A 22,565-nucleotide genomic window follows, 5' to 3' on the forward strand; every position below is an offset into this window, starting at 1 on the left:
ACACGCGGTTCAGGTCTCACAGACCAACATTTGGGATCTAGCGAAAGCCCAAAAGGAAAATGAAAAACTCGGGGAAGTTTTAAAAGGAACCTTCCCAGCCCCGTATGACAAATTTAAGAACGCAATTACCACACGTGATTTTGAAAGAAGCATTTATGTAGTTCCCAGCCAGGTCAGGAACCAGATTATTTGTCAGTTCCATGACAATCATGGACGCCAAGGCATTGAACCCACCCTAACCCACCTCAGACCTCTCTGCTGGTGGCCTGATTTAAAAGCCGATGTTACTCACTATATTGAAAATTGCTTGATCTGTGCCCAGAGCAATCCGGACAGATATGCAAGAAAGGCTCAGCTTAGTCACACCCGCCCCGTTAATGACCCCTGGACGAATTTGCAGATAGATTAGATAGGACCCCTACCCCCTTGCAGAAATAGTTTTTAAGTATGTGTTGGTGGTCATCGACACCTTCACAAAATCCAGAACGAATATGTCCAAGACAACAGCTAAAATCCTAACACAGCACATCTTCACAAGATGGGGCCTCCCACGCAGTGTGGAGTCCGATCAAGGCTCCCATTTTACAGGACGAGTAATGAAGAACGTCCTCACAATTTTCGGAATTAGGCAGAAGTTTCACATAGCCTACCACCCCCAGTCAAGCGGCATTGGAGAGAGGATGAACAGAACTCTGAAAGCCACTCTCCGGAAAATGGTGCAACAGAAGAACAACACCTGGGACTCAGTTCTCCCATTTGCTTTGATGTTCTTACGAAACACGGTATCCACGTCCACAGGATACAACTCCACACCCTCTTGACCGGACGCCCCATGAAAGGGACAGAGTATTTATTAGGACTGGATTTGGCCAGCCCCGCAGTCACCGCCCTCACGCATGAAGATGCTGTACAGCAGTTAATTGAGAATATAAAGGCTGCCCAGTTCGCAGCAGCTGTGAGACTTGGGACCAGGAGGAAACAAAGCAAAGCTTGTTTCGACAAAAAAGTACACGGCACTGAGTTTGTAGTAGGGCAGCAAGTGATGCTTTCCCTGTACAACCCCAGTTCATTCCTTTCTCCCAAATTTTCCGGACCGTACTCCATTTCGGACAAAGTAAGCCCCTTGGTATACAAGATCACATATCCCAATGGCAAGTCTGCGTGGTTTCACATAAACCAGCTTAAGGCTTATGGCTCGCAGAACAACCATGCACACCACATCTCGCTCGCATCAGCAGACGAGCACGCCCCGCCCACAGATGACGTATTCCCACCCTCCCCCAGCCAGTCCAGCCTGTCCTCAGACACATCTTCAACTTCACCCCCAGAGGCACAACTCCGCCTCTCCCTTCAACCGACAGCAACAGTGATAGCAATGACGACAGCCACAGCACACCACGTTATGTTTATGCCCCTGCACCAGGCCCTACTCCCAGCAAATCTGTGCATGATTCCAGAGACCCCTTCAAAATCATGTACGTCAAAGCCCCTGACCCAGACCCACCACCCGACGATTACGGATTACAACCTAGTAGCTCCAACCTCGACACACGATTCTGGCACCGAGACAATTCATTCAGGCTCATCCGGAATGATGAGATGGATCCCAATTCACCCCAAGCAGCTTTAGCCAAACTACTCCAGTCAAGAGTATGGCAGCCGGGAGAAGACGATGACATAGAGTCTGACTCCCACCAAACAAATCCCTTTGCGACCCTGTTCGCTATTGAGCAATGAGGTGTCCAGATGATGACAAAAAGGAACCGATTGAGAGATACGGTATCCTTTCTGATGGAGCCTGCACCATGTTTGTTGTATGTTTGTTTGTTTAGTGTACATGTTTGTTGTTTGTGAATTTGAAAGTTTTTCATGGCCCCACGCCACCACCCTTTTGACGCCCAATGGCTGTTAGAGGAACTAGTTTGTCGGCAGACAACAATTCAGAGGAACTAGTTGGTCGGCACACCACTCATAGCTACTCTCCTGATTCGATCACGAGAGGCAGCCCCCACGACTACCCGTTCTTGTCGGTTGCTCAGGCAGTGGAGAAACGGCACTGGTCCCCACCCTGCCTGAGGACCCCCCCCTCTCGTCTGCTATGCTCGGGTAGAGCACAAACGGCACTGGTCACTGTCCTACCCGGGGATTCCATCCATTCTTACCGCCGTGGCCCATACGCACCCCATTTTGGCTCGTTATGTTCAAAATTCTTTTGTTTGTTTTTGGCGACCCTTAGGTTGCTTCCATACGCTATTTACATCCTCAAACACTAGGATGGTAGATCGCACAGGCTGCGAGACGGCTCACACTGTTAGTATTTTTCTCTGATGTCTTGTCCAAATATTTGGTTTAAAAATTTTTTTTTTTAAATGAGGGAGTCACAGATGGTGACCAATTATAATGGTTAATTGGCAACAAAGGTCAGACAGACATACAAGATCATAAGAAAGATAATAACGATATTATGCTTTGTCCACAGAACCCCGGAACCTCAGGAACCCCAGAGGAAGAAAAAGAAGAAGACCGACAAAAGGAAAGATGAAGACAACCTTCATGTTTTTCACCTGAATCTTCGCGGGATCCCTTCAGTTGCGCGCGGACGCTATCCCTCTGACCCCTACCACACAGGCCATGAATGATTGCCACCCCTGCCATACACTGAACCCTGAGATAGTTAACCCCGAGACAGTTACCGACACCCCGACCTGGTGTGAAAAGTTTATAACCAGGTATTCACTAGCATACATAGTAGAATCGCTCTTAGTACTGGCGATACTCTGCAGTGTCGTGCAGACACTTAGACTCAGAAAATGGCGAAGGCGAGCCTACTGCTCTCGCACCCAGGTATACACGTTTAGGTCCCCTATTTTCGCACTTCACCAAACCCCCCAACCCATCGAGTGAATTAAAGTGCATCCGTTTTTCTTTGTGTGTGTTTTGTTCAATAAAGAAATGTAAATCTCTGTGCTTGACTGCCAAGCCAGAGAAACATGTGTTGCTGCTATTTGTACATTTAAAGTGTTGTAGAATTATTGTTGATTGTTTGAGTGAGGATAGTTTATTGAGGATAGTTAGAGGTTCCAGTTTTTTAAATTTTGTAATGAATGCCTGAATGTCATAGTGCCCTGTAGAGTTTTATATTGATGTATGTAAGTAAAATGATTTTGGGTGAAAATTGCGTTTCATAGGATAGGGCAGTGTAGAGCCCGTGAAGTGCTTACGGGTGTCCCGCTTGGTCAGAGAACGAAGACGACGTGGAAAATGGACAATACTGAGAAAACAAGCAGGTTCAGGGTTTGTCTGCATATTGGAGCCGCAGCTCCCAGACAAGATCAAAACTGCAAACCCATTAGCATACTAATGGCCCATCTCCGGGGACAAAAGAGTAACATTTGAGTAACCGATACTAAGGCAGACACCCCGGCGTCAGAGGAGACCAGAACAAAGCAGGCCAACGGCCACCTAGGACACGCCCAGTCATCAGGGCACCCACCCCTTTATTGGAGAATATCAATAGGAACGATCGAGAAACGGCCCAATTAATTGGGGCCAAGTTCAAGGCCCGCCCAAAAGCGCGCGAAGCCCTTTTGGGTATAAGAAGGATCCCCCAAGAGAGAATCGTTCTCTTGGCTCTGGCTCTCACCGAGGAGAGACCTGCCCAACAGCTGCACCAGAACAAGTAAGTCCAAGGTCAACGCACGCTACCAGACAGACGACCTTAGCTGTTCCCCTTCACCACTTCGACCCCAGCAGCCTCAGAACCGAACAACGGCCATTGTTCCTCTAACTGAGTGGGTGCCCGAAGCTAAGTATAGGCTTTAGCAGTAGTGATAGTTTGTCTGTAGTATTTGTGCATGAGTATATTTAACTGTGTGTAAATAAATAAGCATTTGACTTTGAGCTAACTAACTGGTGTATCGAGTCTTTGATCAGTATTCGGTTTGAACCTTGTGGCGTATCGAAAGATACCTGGTGACTCTAGAGCAAAACGTAATTAGAATTAAGGAAGGCGACCATATTGACCACCATATTCAGAGCCAAACAAAGAGAGAAACAATTAGCAACAACCTGACCAGTGAATCCCACAGGACATTGATGGTATCATTGATAATACAATGTGATTATGGTTTATTTTATATTTATTTTTTGCAAAGCTCAGTTTTAAAAAGATCAATTTGTATTAATATGGGGGGATTGGTGCTCTGCTCCAGATTGGGGAACTTAAAGTACCACTATTCGTCATCTTCAAAAATCATCATCTCATTTTGAAATTGCTAGAATCTTGATTTGTTTAACTATTTTTCTGTACAGGTGATGCATACAGTCACTTACATGTTACTTTCAAGTGTGTCACCAGTTTGAAAAATTAGACTTCAAAATTTGAACGTTGCCTTGAAGTTTGATATTTCCCTTGTGACTATTGTGATTGAAGTTTATGCAAGATTGTCTGTTGGTTTCCAAACTTGCACAGGAGACACAAACAGAAAATCTTCAATGTCTGGTTTGAAATTAGTTTATTTTATTTTTTTCTGGCAGGAAGGAAGATAGAGATGCTTTCTATTCTTGCCCTTCTCCACTGCCCCCTCCCAATTTAAAAATACGTAACATTTGTTCTCATTGTCTAAACTGGAGGAAGTGCTAATTTCTCGTATCAATTAATTTAATTTACAGCCATGTTTCACGATTTGTGTTGAAAACCTTGGGGCGTGCATTTTTCTTCTGTGTGGGCTTCATACAAATTAAGGTGAAGGGGAAAAAGGCCACAGCAGCTGAGGCGCCGATTCTTGTGGTTGCTCCTCACTCAACTTTTTTTGATGCAGTTGTGAATATCGTTGCTGAGATACCATCAATTGTCTCAAGAGCCGAGAATGCTGACATTCCATTGTTTGGATGTGAGTTTATTTTTAATTTATCATTGTTTTTGGCGCACATTTTGCTTTAAATTCACATTAGAAAACTGTTGCTAAATGTTTTGGTTGTAATTTTGTGTTTGGGTTATGAATATGTGATAATGAGGTGTTATCTATGCCAATAAAAATAAAACCACAGAGGAAAATGTTGAAAACATGTTGATGCATTCCAAACATAATGGTATTAAAATATTGCTAAACGGTCAGTAGAAAATGACTAACAAATTAAACGAGTGGAAACTCTGACCACAAGCAAAAGTGTGATAAGTTTGTATTCCACATGCCAGGCTCATTTAATGTTTAAAATCCCCTCAAAGGAGATGTTTATCATAACAGCAATAGTGCCACAATATTTTTTTGTAACCACTGCATACCTTAGTGTGAATATGAAATCAATTTCTCATCCATAATTCTCCCGTCTGGAAGACCTAGAATTAGGAACAAAGGATTAAACTCTAAGGCTCTGTCAAATATAATTTCAAGCTCCCTAACTACACAAGCCCAATAGGTTTGAATCTTAACACATGTCCATATACAATGTATATAATCACCCTCGACAACCAGGTGCTTTGCGCACATCGGGAATATTGTAGGATCAAACCTCTGTGTCAGACAAGTGTGATATGTAAATTGTGCAGTATCTTAAACTGAGTCTCCTTCATTCAATTACAAACCAAATATTTATTGGCATAATTCCATATACTGCCCCATATTTTCTCATCAATATTAATTGTTGAGTCTTTTTCCCAAGACTACAAGGTATCCAATGTACTAACACAGGATCTAAAACACAAGGTATCATTAAACTTGCTAATCACTCATCTAGGCTCCGTAGAAATCAGGATTTTTTTTTCGACCGAAGAAATTGAGAAGTTACTAGGCGGCCCAGTAGCACAGTGGTTAACACAGTTGCTTCATAGCTCCAGTGTCCCAGGTTTGATTCCTGGCTTGGGCCATGGCCTGTGTGGAGTCTGCACGTTCTCCCCGTGTCTGCATGGGTTTCCTCAGGGTGCTGCGGTTTCCTCCCACTGTCTAAAGATGTGCAGGTTAGGTGGATTGGCCATGCTGAATTGCCCTTAATGTCCAAACAAAAAATGTTAGGTGGATTATGGGAATCGGGTGGAGGTGTGGGCTTAGATAGGGTGCTCTTTCCAAGGGCTGGTGCAGACTCTATGGGCCGAATGGTCTCCTTCTGCACTGTAAATTCATTCCATGATTAGATGCAGGATTGTTTTATTCAGGATAAAGTCTCTTAGTTGCAGATACTTATAAAAAGCAGCATCTTTGAATGTCAAGTAGCTGGTATAGCTGCTCAAAGGATGACCAGAAGGTCACTGAATGTGTCTCCCAGCCTCCAAATGCCTCTATCTCTCCAAGTATCTAGTCCATGGTCCATAAGACCTTGTAAGAAGTCCGGGCAGCCCTGCATGGGAGAAGGAGCGGAAGGCAGTTTAGATTTCCCTTCTAGTTGGCCGAAGATTCTCCATGCTCTAAGAGTATTCACAATAATAGAATTTTCGCATCTCACAGAACCTGTCCTATTGTCCCCATGAAATAACAAGATCTGCAAAGGGTAAACGACTGCTCTGTTCCAATATCGAGCCAAATGGAGACAGGGTCCTTCCTAATCCAATGTCTCATAAATCTAAGGTGGGAGGCCAGTTAATGTTGCCTAATATTCGGGACACCCAAACCCCCCCCCTTGGAATATTGGAGCTGCATTGGCAAACTTTAGATGCGGCTTCTCCTTTTTCCAAATAAAAAAATGCTATTAATCTCCTTTGAGATTCTAGCTGACAACAAGATTGGCAACGTATGTAAGGGGTATAGCCATCTAGGCGACACATTCATTTTAATTAAGACAATCCTGCCCAGCCATGAGACCTACAGGGAAGACCAACAAGTCAAATTCCACCTAATAGAAACAATCAACTGAGGAAGGTTAGCCCCATATAACTGCCGAAAAGAAGGGGCAATTGTAACACCCAGGTACTTAAACCCCAATGGGGTCCACCAAAAAGGAAAATTAGCAAGGGAGGGGGAGGTTTTCCCCTCCACTCTCCCGCAGGCATAGCTTTTGACTTTGTAAAATTAATCTTGTAACCGGAGAAGGCACTAAACCTATCCACCACGTCAATGCCAGCGGGAATGGAGACATCCGGCTTCGACACAAACAGCAGCACATCATCCGCATAGAGCATAATCTTATGCTGCCTCTCCCCACAACCCAGCCCCGATATCAAGGAGTCCCACCTAATACCCCCCCGCCAGCGACTTGACTATTCTCCTGCACTTCTGGCTGATCTCCCAAAGTCTGCCCTCTCTGAATTTGAGGTCATCCAAAACTCTGCTGCCCGTCTCTTAATTAGCACCAAATCCCATTAATTTATGACCTATGTTGGCTCCCAGTCATGTAACACCTAGATTTTAAAATTCCCATCCTTGTTTTCATATGTTTCCCTGGCCTTGTTGTCCCTTCTTATCTCTGTAATCTCCTGTAGCTCCACAACCCCTACACAAAATCTGCACTTATATAATTATGGCTTCTTAAGCAACCCTGATTTTAATTGCTTCATGTTGGTGCCCATGCCTTCAGCTGACAAAGCCATATGCTCTGAAATACTCTCCCTATACCTCTCTTCCTTGATTTTCTCTATTTCCTCCTTTTAAGACGCTCCTTAAAAAAAATCTACTTCTTTGACCAAACTTGTTTGGATGTGTGGCCTAAAAATTTCCTTGCTGCTCAGTCATTTTTTTATTTTATGAAGCTCCTATGAAGTGACTTGGGATGATGAATATAGGTTGTTGTTCGAATGCATCCCAAATTTCCAGGTGTAAATGGTGGCTGGTGTTAGAAGTGTGGGGGGGGGGGGGAAATCTCATATTGGTGCTTTAAAGATCCTTTTCAAATGTTGCGGGGTTTGATACACCGTTACATCAGAGAGAAGAAGCTGTATTCTGCACAGACTGGTGACATTCCTGACTAGAATTACTTGACTCTTAAACTAGGTGGTCATAAGTGAAAACTTACTCCTTTCCACAATATTGATTCCTCTACTTCCTGAGTACTATCTTTTTAAAACGATTCAACTGGAGGCGCTCTAAAGCAAAAACATTTTCTAATGAGCCGAGTGGAGGCAGTTGAAAATACTGGTGAAATGTTTTATTGAAAAAACACTTCAACGTGGCACTCAGTAGAATTATTCCAGTAATAATGCTCCAGGTGTATAAATGGGATTCTCAGTTTGATAAATGAACTTTACTCTTGGTCTGACTTTTTTTTTTAACCTCTGCCTTATCTACCCTCATGTCATGGGTCAATCAGTTTTTTTTCCCAAGGCAATGACACTAATTAAAAATAATGGGGGAAAGAGTTTGTCCAGCCTTTTGTTTTTGTGTTTTAGGTTTACTGCGTTGTTCTCAACCTGTGTTGGTATCACGCACTGAGACAAATTCGAGGAAGAAAACTGTTGAAGAGATTACAAAGCGTGCACAGTCCAAAGGGAAATGGCCTCAGGTATTTTAACCACACGTGAATCGATGTGATTGTCTAAATTCTAAGTTTTATTAGATTTTAGTTCAGTATCAAAACTGTTTCGTTGAAGTACCATTCTTTTTCTTTCAAGCTGATGATTTTTCCAGAAGGCACCTGTACAAATCGCACTTGCCTCATCACTTTCAAATCAGGTGAGTAAACTGTTCTGGTTAAATTTCCATGCTTATGTCCAAGTTTTAAATCTGTACTTTACACCGAACCTTTCAAATTGGACTGTAATTGTCAATTTAATGGTTGTAACTGAGAATTTCCTGCTCATTTGCTAGAGAAAGAATTAGAACTAGAAAGGAGCCTTTGAAGGGATTTAAGCTTGCCTTGCTCCTACCTTTTCACTCTTTGTTTTAATGTAATTTTAGCATGTTAGTTTAGTAGAGGTGTCTATAAAGATATCAAATCTTTCCGTTCCAGCCTTCAAATATGTGATGAAAAGTAATTTGTAACGCTGGGCAAATGTAATTCACAAATAGTTAAATTATTGTTCCAGTAGATTTCTGATGCATGCAATTGTTGTGTCACTAAGTAATCAGAAAACGTAATATTTGGCCACAAGTAAAATGAATTGTTACTCCTGAAAATGATTTATGACGGGTTAAGAGATGGGGATAGGACAAACTTCATGCGCAGCAGAATACCCAAATATGTCATCTCCTTCCAACGATCAGCCCCACGTATTACCATATTTTACCACATTTCTCAATCTGTAGTCTCGCCAGTCACCAGATTTAATACTTTCACTATTTTGTAAGTCAAGAGGGCACTGTTTTGCAGCCTCAAAAAAAGTATCAGGATCTTAACTGTTTTCTGATGTTTACAGGCGCTTTTATTCCTGGAGTTCCCGTACAGCCAGTACTTATTCGATACCCAAACAAAATGGTGAGTTTTTGTGTGTACAATTTTATTTCTTCATCTCCCATCTTTTCTTCTCGGCTAGACATCTTGAAATGGGTATCAATTTTCACTCTGACTTTTGCACTGCTCACTTCAGAGCATACATTGAGAAAAAGCCATTGATCCTAACCTGCCACAAAACCTAATAGTGTCTATACTGATATAAATTGTCCCAACTCATTTAGTCTCTTGTGTTAAAGGGAGGTAATTACCCCAAAACTCCAAGATTGCAATCTCCATGTTTGATGCTGAGAAATTTACAATTCACACTTCTTAAGGAAACATGTAATCCAAGATTTGTGTCCTGAGTTAATCATTGTATCCTGGAAGTATAAGTTTGGTCGATTTGAAGTACTCAATAAGCGTTGAATTCGCCAAGTACTGAGATTTAACCATTAATCCAAATATGATGGCCGTCAAGGCGCAGTCAAGGCACACAATTCTGCTTTAAAAGATAAGTTAACATTGTTATTATAATGTGCCATGTTTATGACCAGGCCCTAAACTTTGTTAATCAAAGTAATATGGTAAGAAATGTATAGCAGACTGTCAACCCAGATGTGGAGATGCCGGTGTTGGACTGGGGTGAGCACAGTAAGAAGTCTTACAACACCAGGTTAAAGTCAACCCAGATTCAGATGTTTTCTTGTTTCAGGCATCTTTGGAATCTTACATATTATTGATGCATTTTACTTTTTTCTGAAGATCCTTGGATGTTGAGAGGCATAGATTTGAACACTTTTCCACAATTCGGCACAGTAGCACAGTGGTTAGCACTGTTGCTTCACAGCGCCAGCGTCCCAGGTTCGAATCCGGCTTGGGTCACTGTCTGTGCGGAGTCTGCATGGTCTCCCTATGTCTGCCTGGGTTTCCTCCAGGTGTTCCGGTTTCCTCCCACAAGTCCCGAAAGACGTGCTGGTCAGAAATTTGGGCTTCTGAATTCTCTTTCCGTTCATGTGAACAGGCGCCGGAGTGTGGCGACTAGGGACTTTTAACAGTAACTTCATTACAGTGTTAATGTCAGCCTACTTGTGATAATAACTATGATTAATATTATTATACTGGAATGACTTCTGTTTCTCAAAAAGAACGCCACTCACTGTGTGAGGAATAACCTAAGCTTCCAAGACCACACTGATTGCTCTTTATAGTTTCTGCACTCTTTATATCTGCAAACTATTCTTGTATTTTCCTCACCAACATGAGAATAGTTGGTCTCACATTTGCTGAAAAGTGAGATTGCAATTTGTGACTCCGTGTTTGCAAGTCCAAATCTATATTTCTGGAGATTCACAGCCAAGTCTAACATATTGTTTACTTGTATATTTTGGCATTCTGGGTTTATTCCCTCTTATCCAAGTCAACAACTAGGAGAAGAATCTTTGGATTTCTGCCTTTCTGCCAAGTTATAACAAGAGATTAAGATGCATCTATCACTTTGTATGCAGATGTAGAAACATCAAAATAGGATCCAGAGTAGATCATTCGGCCATTCAAACCTTCTCTACCATTCAATATGAACATGTCTGATCCTCTATCTCAACGCTAGCTCTCGTATTTCTCCCCATACCCCAGGATGCCTTTAGAGTCTACAAATGTATCTACTTTCTTCTTGAATACATTCAGTAACTTGGCCTCCTCAGCCTTCTGTGGTAGAGAATCCCAAAACTTCTTCACCTTCTGAGTGAAGATGTTTCTCCTCATCTTAGTTGTAAGTGGCCTACCACGTACCTTGAGTCTGTGACCGCTCACTTTAGACCCCCTCAGCCAGAGGAAACATCATCCCTTCACCAAGTCTGTCCAGCCCTGTCTGAATTTTAAACATTTCAATAAGAAGCCTTCTCAGTCTTTTAAACTCCAGTGAATTCAGGCCGAGTTGGCCCAATCTTTCCTCGTTTGACAATCCCGCCATCTCAGGAATATGTTTGCTAAACCCTTGCTGCACTGCCTCTGTGGCAAGTATATCCTTTTTTGGGAAAGAAAACCAAACTGCAAACACTACTCCAGGTGTGGTCTCACGAAGGCCCTGTGCAGCCTCAGTGAGACATCCTTGCTCATGTACTCAAGTCCTTTTGCAATGAAGGCCAACACATCATTTGCCTTTCTTTTTTTCCCCCAAACAAACAGTATCCAATTTTATTCAAGTAGCAAATTTAAAACGCCATGATACTTGGCAAAATAGGATTGAATTCAGGAAATGGAGTCAAAACATATTCCAAATAATATTTTCACTTTAAAACAGTTATTTTTTTAAAGTTACATTTTTCATTGTCCAATTGTCAAGCAAGAATAATTATTTATTTCACATGGAGAGCATTAAATGCCACTAACAGCTACCAACATTAATAAATCTTCAAATGACAGCACAAATAGAAAATGGTTGAATTTAGGGGTTTAGGGAGCAAAAAAAGTTTAATCGCAAGCAGTTTCAGCATGCATGTCAGTATACAAAGTCTCCAGAAAGTAAAAACACACTGCAAAAATGCGCAACATCTGCCCACTCAACCTACAAAAATGTTGCATTTATAAAAATTGATAAAAATATTCCTTTCAATTGTACAAGTGACAGGAGATTAGCAAACTCTCCAGACTTGGACAACACTTTTTTGCCCACCAGCGTTCTTCAATTCTCGTGCCTCTTTATTTTCCCCTTTTTGGGCAGGGACAGCATTGGGCTCCTGGCTCGAATCACTCTCTTTCCCTTTAGTGACCTTTACTTTCGGTTTCTTGGCTGGTGCCTTCTTAGTTGGAGCTGTAGGTTGGACAGTCTGCTTAGTTCGTGATGATCTCCTTAGTACTGTAGATGTTTGGACCGGCTTGCGGGGCATTTTGGCTTTGGGTTTGACGGTCGGTGCTGAGTTGAAGGAGCTGGCCGTTAGGCGGGATTGTGATCTGGATATCAGCGCCGCTTCTCCCCGACTCCATTTGCCTTTCTTTTTTTAAAAAATATATTTTATTCAAGATTTTTTGGCCAAAAGTAGTGTTTCTTTTAAACAACAATAAAGCAATATAAATAACAGTGGCCAGTTTTAAACAAATAAATAAATAATATATGAACAGAAACAAAAACCAAACTAAATGGCAACTGCCTTGTCAAAAATAAATACTCTCCAAAGATACAATCTAACAGTCCAATATACATTACCTAAAACAAGTGCCTATACATATACAATAACATCCCTGAGAGTCTGTCCGATTCTCCTCTTCCCCCCCCCCCCCCCCCCCGGGTTGCTGCTGTTGTCTTCTTCTTTTCCATTCCCTCTATCTTTCTGTGAGGTAGTCGACGAACGGTTGCCACCGCCTGGTGAACCCTTGAGCCGAACCGCTTAGTACGAACTTAATCCGTTCTAACTTTATAAACCCTGCCATGTCGTTTAACCAGGTCTCCACACCCGGGGGTTTGGCTTCCTTCCACATTAACAATATCCTGCGCCGGGCTACGAGGGACGCAAAGGCCAAAACATCAGCCTCTCTCGCCTCCTGCACTCTCGGCTCCTCTGCAACCCTAAATATAGCCAACCCCCAGCTTGGTTCGACCTGGATCCCCACCACCTTCGAAAGCACCTTTGCCACCCCCACCCAAAACCCCTGTAGTGCCGGGCATGACCAGAACATGTGGGTGTGATTCGCTGGGCTTCTCGAGCATCTCGCACACCTATCCTCTATCCCAAAGAATTTACTGAGCCGTGCTCCAGTCATATGCGCCCTGTGTAACACCTTAAATTGTATCAGGCCTAGCCTGGCACATGAGGACGATGAGTTTACCCTACGTAGGGCATCAGCCACAGCCCCTCCTCAATCTCCTCCCCCAGCTCTTCATTTCCCTTTCAGCTCATCTACCATGATCTCCCCCTCGTCCCTCATTTCCCTATATATGTCCGACACCTTACCATCCCCCACCTATGTCTCTGAGATCACTCTATCCTGCACCTCCTGCGTCGGGAGCTGCGGGAATTCCCTCACCTGTTGCCTCGCAAAAGCCCTCAGTTGCATATACCGAAATGCATTCCCTTGGGGCAACCCATATTTTTCCGTCAGCGCTCCCAGACTCGCAAACGTCCCATCTACGAACAGATCTCTCAATTGTGCTACCCCTGCTCTTTGCCATGCTCCAAATCCCCCATCCATTCTCCCCGGAACAAACCTATGGTTATTTCTTATCGGGGACCGCACCGAGGCTCCCGTCCTTCCCCTATGCCGTCTCCACTGCCCCCAAATTTTCAATGTAGCCACCACCACCGGGCTTGTGGTGTATTTCTTCGGTGAGAACGGCAATGGTGCCGTCACCATAGCTTGTAGGCTAGTCCCCCTGCAGGACGCCCTCTCCAATCTCTTCCACGCCGCTCCCTCCTCTTCTCCCATCCATTTACACACCATTGAAACATTGGCGGCCCAGTAGTACTCACTTAGGCTCGGTAATGCCAGCCCCCCCCCCGTCCCGACTGTGCTGCAAAAATCCCCTCCTCACTCTCAGGGTCTTCCCGGCCCACACAAAACTCATAATACTCTTCTCGATTCTTTTGAAAAAAGCCTTCGTGACCACCACCGGGAGGCACTGAAACACAAAAAGGAATCTCGGGAGGACCGCCATTTTAACCGCCTGCACCCTACCTGCCAGTGACAAGGACACCATGTCCCATCTCTTAAAGTCCTCCTCCATCTGTTCCAACAACCGCGTTAAATTAAGCCTATGTAATGTACCCCAATTCTTGGCTATCTGGATCCCTAAGTACCGAAAGTCCCTTGTTACCTTCCTCAACGGTAAATCCTCTATTTCTCTGCTCTGCTCCCCTGGATGCACCACAAACAACTCACTTTTCCCCATGTTCAATTTATACCCTGAAAAATCCCCAAACTCCCCAAGTATACGCATTATCTCTGGCATCCCCTCCGCCGGGTCCGCCACATATAGCAACAAATCATCCGCATACAGAGATACCCGGTGTTCTTCTCCTCCCCTGAGTACTCCCCTCCACTTCCTGGAACCCCTCAATGCTATGGCCAGGGGCTCAATCGCCAGTGCAAACAGTAACGGGGACAGAGGACATCCCTGCCTTGTCCCTCTATGGACCCGAAAATAATCAGACCCCCGTCCATTCGTGACCACGCTCGCCATCGGGGCCCTATACAGCAACTGTACCCATCTGATATACCCATCTCCAAAGCCAAATCTCCTCAGCACCTCCCACAAATAATCCCACTCCACTCTATCAAATGCTTTCTCGGCATCCATCGCCACCACTATCTCCGCTTCCCCCTCTGATGGGGGCATCATCATTACCCCTAGCAGCCTCCGTATATTTGTATTCAGCTGTCTCCCCTTCACAAATCCAGTTTGGTCCTCATGAACCACCCCCGGGACACAATCCTCTATCCTCGTTGCCATTACCTTGGCCAGAATCTTAGCATCCACATTCAGGAGGGAAATGGGCCTATAGGACCCGCATTGCAGCGGGTCTTTTTCCTTCTTTAGGAGGAGCGATATCGTTGCCTCTGACATAGTCGGGGGGCAGCTGCCCCCTTTCCCTCGCCTCATTTAAAGGTTTTCATCAGTAGCGGGGCCAGCAAGTCCATATATTTCCTATAGAATTCAACTGGGAATCCGTCTGGTCCCGGGGCCTTCCCCGCCTGCATGCTCCCAATCCCTTTCACTACTTCCTCCGTCTCAATCTGTGTTCCCAGTCCCACACTCTCCTGCTCCTCCACCTTGGGGAATTCCAGCTGATCCAGAAAGCACATCATTCTCTCCTTCCCATCTGGGGGCTGAGCTTCATATAATCTTTCATAAAATGCCTTGAACACTCCATTCACTCTCTCCGCTCCCCGCTCCATCTCTCCCTCCTCATCTCTCACCCCCCCCCATCTCCCTCGCTGCTCCCCTTTTCCTCAGTTGGTGGGCCAGCAACCTGCTCGCCTTCTCCCCATATTCGTACTGTACACCCTGTGCCTTCCTCCATTGTGCCTCTGCATTGCCCGTAGTCAACAAGTCAAATTCTACATGTAGCCTTTGCCTTTCCCTGTACAGTCCCTCCTCCGGTGCCTCCGCATATTGTCTGTCCACCCTCAGAAGTTCTTTCAACAACCGCTCCCTTTCCCTACCCTCCTGCTTTCCTTTATGTGCCCTAATAGATATCAGCTCCCCTCTAACCACTGCCTTCAGCGCCTCACAGATCATTCCCACCTGGACCTCCCCATTATCATTGAGTTCCAAGTACCTTTCAATACACCCCCTCACCCTTAAACACACCCCCTCATCTGCCAATAATCCCATGTCCATTCTCCAGGGTGGACGCTGTTCTTTTTCCTCCCCTATCTCCAGGTCCACCCAATGTGGAGCGTGATCCGAAATAGCTATAGCCGTGTACTCCGTCCCCGTCACCTTCGGGATCAGTGCCCTTCCCAAAACAAAAAAGTATCCGTGAATAAACTTTGTGGACATAGAAGAAAAACGAAAACTCCTTACTCCTAGGTCTACTAAATCTCCAGGGGTCTACTCCTCCCATCTGCTCCATAAAGTCCTTAAGCACCCTAGCTGCAGCTGGACTCCTTCCGGTCCTGGACCTCTATCTGTCCAGCCATGGGTCCAGCACCGTATTAAAATCTCCACCCATTACCAACTTCCCTACCTCTAGGTCCGGGATACGTCCTAACATACGCCTCATAAAGTTGGCATCATCCCAGTTCGGGGCTTATACGTTCACTAAGACCACCGCCTCCCCTTGCAATTTGCACTCACCATCACGTATCTGCCCCCGCTATCCGCCACTATGGTCTTTGCCTCAAACATTACCCGCTTCCCCACTAGTATAGCCACCCCCCTGTTTTTTGCGTCTAGCCCCGAATGAAACACCTGCCCCACCCATCCTTTGCGTAGTCTGACCTGGTCTATCAGTTTCAGATGCGTCTCCTGCAGCATAACCACATCTGCCTTAAGTTTCTTTAGGTGTGCGAGTACCCGTACCCTCTTTATCGGCCCGTTCAGCCCTCTCACATTCCACGTGATCAGCCGGGTTGGGGGGCTCTTTTACCCCCCCCCCCCCCCCCCCCCCCTGTCGACTAGCCATCTCCTTTTTCAATCCAGCTCCTCACCCGGTTCCCACGTAGCCGTATCTCCCCCCAACGGCGCCCTCCTGCCCCGACCACCCCACCCCATACCAGCTCCCCCTTCTCCCCAGCAGCAGCAACCCAGTTAACCCCCCCCCCCCCCGCTAGATCCCTCACAAACGTAATTGCACCCCCCATGTTGCTCCCAGAAGTCAGCAAACTCTGACCGACCTCGGCTTCCCCCCCCCCCGTGACCTCGGCTCCCACTGTGCGAGGCCTCCTCCTTCCTGCTTCCCTGTTCCCGCCATGATTACCATAGCGCGGGAACAAAGCCCGCGCGTCCCATTTGGCCCCGCCCCCAATGGCCGGCGCCCCCAGCTCCTCATCCTCCCTCCCCCCCTCCCCCACGGCATGGGGAAGAGAGAAAAGTTACAGGGTCGCAGGATTAACTACTTGGGAAATCATCTCTTCCCCCTTTTCCCCCCCCTCTTCACCCCTCTTATTCGCCCCACCACTTTGTCGCAAACGTTCTTTTTCTAGCCCGCTTATTCCAGTTTCTCCTCGACAATAAATGTCCACGCCTCTTCTGCCGTTTCAAAGTAGTGGTGTTTCCCTTGATGTGTGACCCACAGTCTTGCCGGCTGCAGCATTCCAAATTTAACCTTCCTTTTGTGCAGCACCGCCTTGGCCCGATTAAAGCTTGCCCTCCTTCTCGCCACCTCCGCACTCCAATCTTGATATACGCGGATCGCCACGTTCCCCCACCTACTGCTCCGAGTTTTCTTTGCCCATCTGAGGACCATCTCTCTGTCCTTATATCGGAGAAATCTCACCACTATGGCTCGAGGAATTTCTCCAGCCCTCGGTCTTCGCGCCATAACTCGATAGGCTCCCTCCACCTCCAACGGGCCCGTCGGGGCCTCCGATCCCATTAACGAGTGCAGCATCGTGCTCACATATGCCCCAACGTCCGCCCCTTCTGCACCTTTGGGAAGACCAAGAATCCTTAAATTCTTCCTCCTCGCATTATTCTCCAGCACCTCCAGCCTTTCCGCACACCTTTTGTGTTGTGCCTCGTGCATCTCTGTCTTCACCACCAGGCCCTGTATGTCGGAATCATTCTCAGCAGCCTTTGCCTTCACGACCCGAAGCTCCTGCTCCTGGGTCTTTTGCTCCTCCTTTAGCCCTTCAATCACCTGTAATATCGGGGCCAACAGCTCCTTCTTCATCTCCTTTTTAAGTTCTTCCACGCAACGCCGCAGGAACTCTTGTTGGTCAGGGCCCCATATTAAACTGCCTCCTTCCGACGCCATCTTGCTTTGTGCTTGCCTTCCTTGCTGCTGCTCTAGAGGATCCACCGCAATCCGGCCACTTTCCTCTCCTTTTTCCATCCGTGTCCAGGGGGGATTACCTTCTGGTTTACCGCACAGTGTTTTTAGCCGTTAAAATTGCCGTTGGGGCTCCTATCAAGAGCCCAAAAGTCCTTTCCACCGGGAGCTGCCGAAACGTGCGACTTAGCTGGTCATCACCGCACCCGGAAGTCCTCCATTTGCCTTTCTAACCGCTTGCTGCACCTGCATACTTGTTTTCAGCGACTGGTGTACAAGGACACCCAGGCCAGGTTCATTTGTACATCAGCATTTCCTAATCCATCATCATTTAAATAATACTATGCCCTTCTGTTTTTCTTACCGAAGCGATAACATCATACTTATCCATAATATGCTGCATTTTCCATATATTTACCCATTCACGCAACTTGTCTAAATTGCTTTGAGCTCTTCAATCGTCCTCACCACTCACATTCCCACTGGTCAGCTGCATGTTTATAGATTTTCACACAAGTTTGGATCATCCATTTAGGAAGAATGTGGAGATTTAATTGAACTAAGAATTGGTTCCAGATTTTATCAAAGGAAGTAGAGTAACAATTCATGCATTGGAAGAAGTTGTTGAGTGGCCCATTGAGAGCTGATAAAATTCTGCATGATAAATGTTCGGGCTTCGAAGCTATCAATCATGAATCCTTCACTCACTTCTGAATCTGGCAATTCAACTTCACTTTATATACTAGCAAGTCACTTGTTAATTCATTTATCAAGAAAAATTAAATACTTAAAAGTTCTTCATCAAAATCAGCATTGTTTTTTAAAAAAATGTTTTTATTAAGAATTTTTCAACAATATTTTCCACCATACAACACCCCCCCCCCCCCCCCCCCCCCCCCCCCGTAACAAAGAAAAGAAAGAAAGCTCGCGTGACAAGACATGAACATGGAAAGTCAATAAGATACAGAACTTTGTACATTGGATTCTTCCCGTACATGTCAGTTAACGGATCATTCATGTGTTTTCTTACTCAAATGCCCCCCCCCCCCCCGGGTTGCTGCTGCTGCTGTCCAACCATCATCTAACGCTCCGTGAGATGGTCTAGGAATGGTTGCCACCGCCTGTAGAACCCCTGCGCAGACCCCCTCAGGGCAAACTTTATCCTCTCCAACTTGATGATCCCTGCCATATCATTTATCCAGGCCTCCACGCTGGGGGGCTTCGCCTCCTTCCACATTAGCAAGATCCTTCGCCAGGCTACTGGGGACGCAAAGGCCAGAATGCCGGCCTCTTTCGCCTCCTGCACTCCCGGCTCGTCCATTACTCCAAATAGTGCTAGCCCCCAGCTTGGCTTGACCCGGACTTTCACCACCTTAGATACTGTTCCCGCAACTCCCCTCCAGAACCCCTCCAGTGCCGGGCATGACCAAAACATATGGACATGGTTCGCTGGACTTCCTGAGCACCTCCCACATCTGGCCTCCACCCCAAAGAACCTACTCAGCCTCGCCCCCGTCACATGCGCTCTATGAACCACCTTAAATTGTGTCAGGCTAAGCCTGGCACACGAGGAAGAGGAATTAACCCTACTTAGGGCATCAGCCCATAGCCCTTCCTCAATCTCCTCCCCCAACTCCTCTTCCCATTTACCCTTCAGCTCCTCTACCAAAGCCACCCCTCTTCTTTCATCTCCTGGTATATCGCCGACACCTTGCCCTCTCCGACCCATACGCCCCAAATCACCCTATCTTGAACCCCCTGTGGCGGGAGTAGCGGAAATTCCCTCACCTGCCGCCTCACAAACGCCCTCACTTGCATGTACCTGAAAGCATTTCCCAGGGGTAGCCCAAACATCTCCTCCAGCGCCCCTAAGCTTGCAAACATCCCGTCAATGAACAGGTCCCCCATTCTTCTAATCCCTGCCCGATACCAGCTCTGAAACCCCCCGTCCATCCTTCCTGGGACAAACCGATGGTTGTCTCTGATCGGGGACCACACCGAGGCTCCCATCGCACCCCTGTGCCATCTCCACTGCCCCCAGATCTTTAGCGTTACCGCCACCACCGGGCTCGTGGTGTACCTTGTCGGCGAGAGCGGCAGCGGTGCCGTCACCAGCGCCCCCAGGCTCGTTCCTTTGCAGGATGTCATCTCCAACCTCTTCCATGCCGCCCCCTCTCCCTCCATCACCCACTTACGGATCATTGCCACGTTGGCTGCCCAATAGTACCCACCCAAATTCGGCAACGCCAAACCTCCTCTATCTCTGCTACACTCCAGGAACCCCCTCCTTACCCTCGGGGTCTTGCTCGCCCACACAAATCCCATAATGCACCTGCTTACCCTCTTAAAGAAGGCCTTCGTAATCACAATTGGGAGGCAATGGAATACAAAAAGTATCCTCGGGAGGACCACCATTTTAACCGACTGTACCCTACCCGCCAGCGAGAGTGGCAGCATGTCCCACCTTTTAAAATCCTCCTCCATCTGTTCCACCAGCCGCTTCAAATTAAGTTTGTGCAGTGCCCCCCCAGCTCCTAGCTACCTGAATCCCTAAGTATCGAAAGCTCCTTTCCGCCCTCCTCAATGGTAGGTCATCTATCCCTCTTCCCTGGTCCCCCGGATGGATCACAAAGAGCTCACTCTTTCCCATATTGAGCTTATAGCCCGAAAAGTCTCCCAACTCCCGTAGGATCTGCATTACCTCAACCATCCCCTCCACTGGATCTGCTACGTACAGCAACAGGTCGTCTGCGTACAGCGACACTCTATGTTCCTCTCCCCCTCGAACCACCCCCTACCATTTCCCCAACTCCCTTAACGCCATGGCCAAAGGTTCAATTGCTAATGCAAACAGCAGAGGGGACCGGGGGCACCCCTGTCTCATCCCTCGGTACAGCCAGAAATACTCCGACCTCCGCCGGTTCGTGACCACACTCGCCACCGGGGCTTTATACAGGAGCTTAACCCAACTAATAAACCCTCCCCTGAACCCAAACCTCCTCAACACTTCCCAGAGATACTCCCACTCTACCCGATCAAAGGCCTTCTCCGCGTCCATGGCTGTCACTATCTCCGCTTCTCCCTCCACCGATGGCATCATTATCACATTTAGGAGCCTTCGCACATTCGTATTTAGCTGCCTACCCTTTACGAATCCCGTCTGGTCCTCGTGAATCACTCCCGGGACACAGTCCTCAATCCTCATGGCCAACATTTTTGACAGCCACTTAGCATCTACGTTAAGGAGCGAGATTGGTCTGTACGACCCACATTCAGTGGGTCCTTATCCCGCTTCAAGATCAAAGAGATCGTCGCCTCCGACATTGTTGGGGGCAGGGTCCCCCCCTCCCTTGCTTCATTGAAGGTCCTTACCAGCAACGGGGCTAACAGGTCTACATACTTCCTCTAAAACTCCACCGGGAATCCATCAGGCCCGGGGCCTTCTCTGCCTGCATGCTCCCCAGTCCTTTAACCAGCTCCTCCACCAATTGGCGCCCCCAAACCAGCCACCTCCTGCTCCTCCACTCTTGGGAACCTCAATTGGTCCAAGAATCGCCGCATCCCCTCTTCCCCCTGGGGGCTGGGACCTATACAGTTCCTCGTAAAAGGCCTTAAAAGCCTCATTCACTTACCCTGCACTCCGCACCGTAGTTCCCCTGCCATCTTTGACTCCGCCTATTTCCCTCGCTGCCATCCTCTTACGGAGCTGATGTGCCAGCATCCGACTCTCCTTCTCCCCATATTCATATATCGCCCCCTGTGCCTTCCTCCACTGTGCCTCTGCCTTCCCTGTGGTCAACAGGTCAAACTCCGTCTGGAGACTTTGTCTCTCCCTGAGTAGTCCCTCATCAGGAGCCTCTGCATAGCACCTGTCCACCCTTAAAATCTTCCCCACTAACCTCTCCCCTTCCCTGCCCTCTCTCTTCACCCTATGAGCCCTGATGGATATTAACTCTCCCCTGACCACCGCCTTCAGCGCCTCCCATACGACTCCCACCTGCACCTCCCCGTTGTCGTTGGCCTCCAGATGCCTTTCGATACACTCCCGCACACTTCCTCGTCTGCCAGCAGTCCCACATCCAACCTCCACAATGGGTGTTGGTCCCTCTCCTCCTTGAGCTCCACCCAGTGCGGGGCATGGTCTGAAATGGCTATGGCCGAATACACCGTTCCCTCCACTTTCGGGATCAATGCCCTGCCCAGAACAAAAAGATCTATCCGGGAGTAGGCCTTATGTACGTGGGAGAAAAAAGAAAATTCTCTGGCCAAAGGCCAGGCAAATCTCCACGGCACATCTGGTCCATAAACCCCCTAAGCACCTTGGCCACAGCCGACCTGTTCCCCGTACTAGATCTGGAGCGATCTAACGCTGGGTCCAGCACCGTGTTAAAATCCCCACCCATTATCAAGCCCCTACCTCCAGGTCTGGAATACGCCCCAACATCCGTTTCATGAATCCAGCATTGTCCCAGTTCGGGGCATATACATTCACCAGTACCACCTCCGTCCCCTGCAACCTACCACTCACCATCATGTATTGGCCTCCCTTGTCCGCCACTATGCTCTTGGCCTCAAACGACACCCACTTTCCCACCAGTATTGCCACCCCTCTATTCTTCGCATCCAGCCCCAAATGGAACACCTGTCCTACCCATCCCTTCCTTAACCTGACCTGATCTGCCACCTTCAGATGTGACTCCTGAAGCATGACCACGTCTGCCTTCAGTCCCTTTAGGTGCGCGAACACTCGGGCCCTCTTAACCGGCCCATTTAGGCCTCTCACATTCCACGTGATCAGCCGGATTGGGGGGTTACCCCCCCACCCGCCCCCGCCGACTA

The 22,565-nt window shown here is 47.1% G+C and overlaps 1 protein-coding gene across 2 annotated transcripts in view; it reads left to right on the plus strand.

The window, feature by feature from the left end:
* lpcat2 (lysophosphatidylcholine acyltransferase 2) overlaps positions 1–22,565 on the plus strand; it is a 101,788-nt gene that overhangs the window by 16,779 nt on the left and 62,444 nt on the right. For both annotated transcript variants that reach the window (XM_072518274.1, XM_072518275.1), the window contains exons 3-6: positions 4,672–4,892; positions 8,315–8,427; positions 8,537–8,597; positions 9,281–9,339. In XM_072518274.1, the coding sequence (XP_072374375.1) occupies positions 4,672–4,892; positions 8,315–8,427; positions 8,537–8,597; positions 9,281–9,339 (454 nt within the window). The remainder of the gene's footprint in view (positions 1–4,671; positions 4,893–8,314; positions 8,428–8,536; positions 8,598–9,280; positions 9,340–22,565) is intronic.

The sequence above is a fragment of the Scyliorhinus torazame genome, chromosome 10 (genome assembly GCF_047496885.1).
Source record: "Scyliorhinus torazame isolate Kashiwa2021f chromosome 10, sScyTor2.1, whole genome shotgun sequence".
Taxonomy (NCBI): Eukaryota; Metazoa; Chordata; class Chondrichthyes; order Carcharhiniformes; family Scyliorhinidae; genus Scyliorhinus; species Scyliorhinus torazame.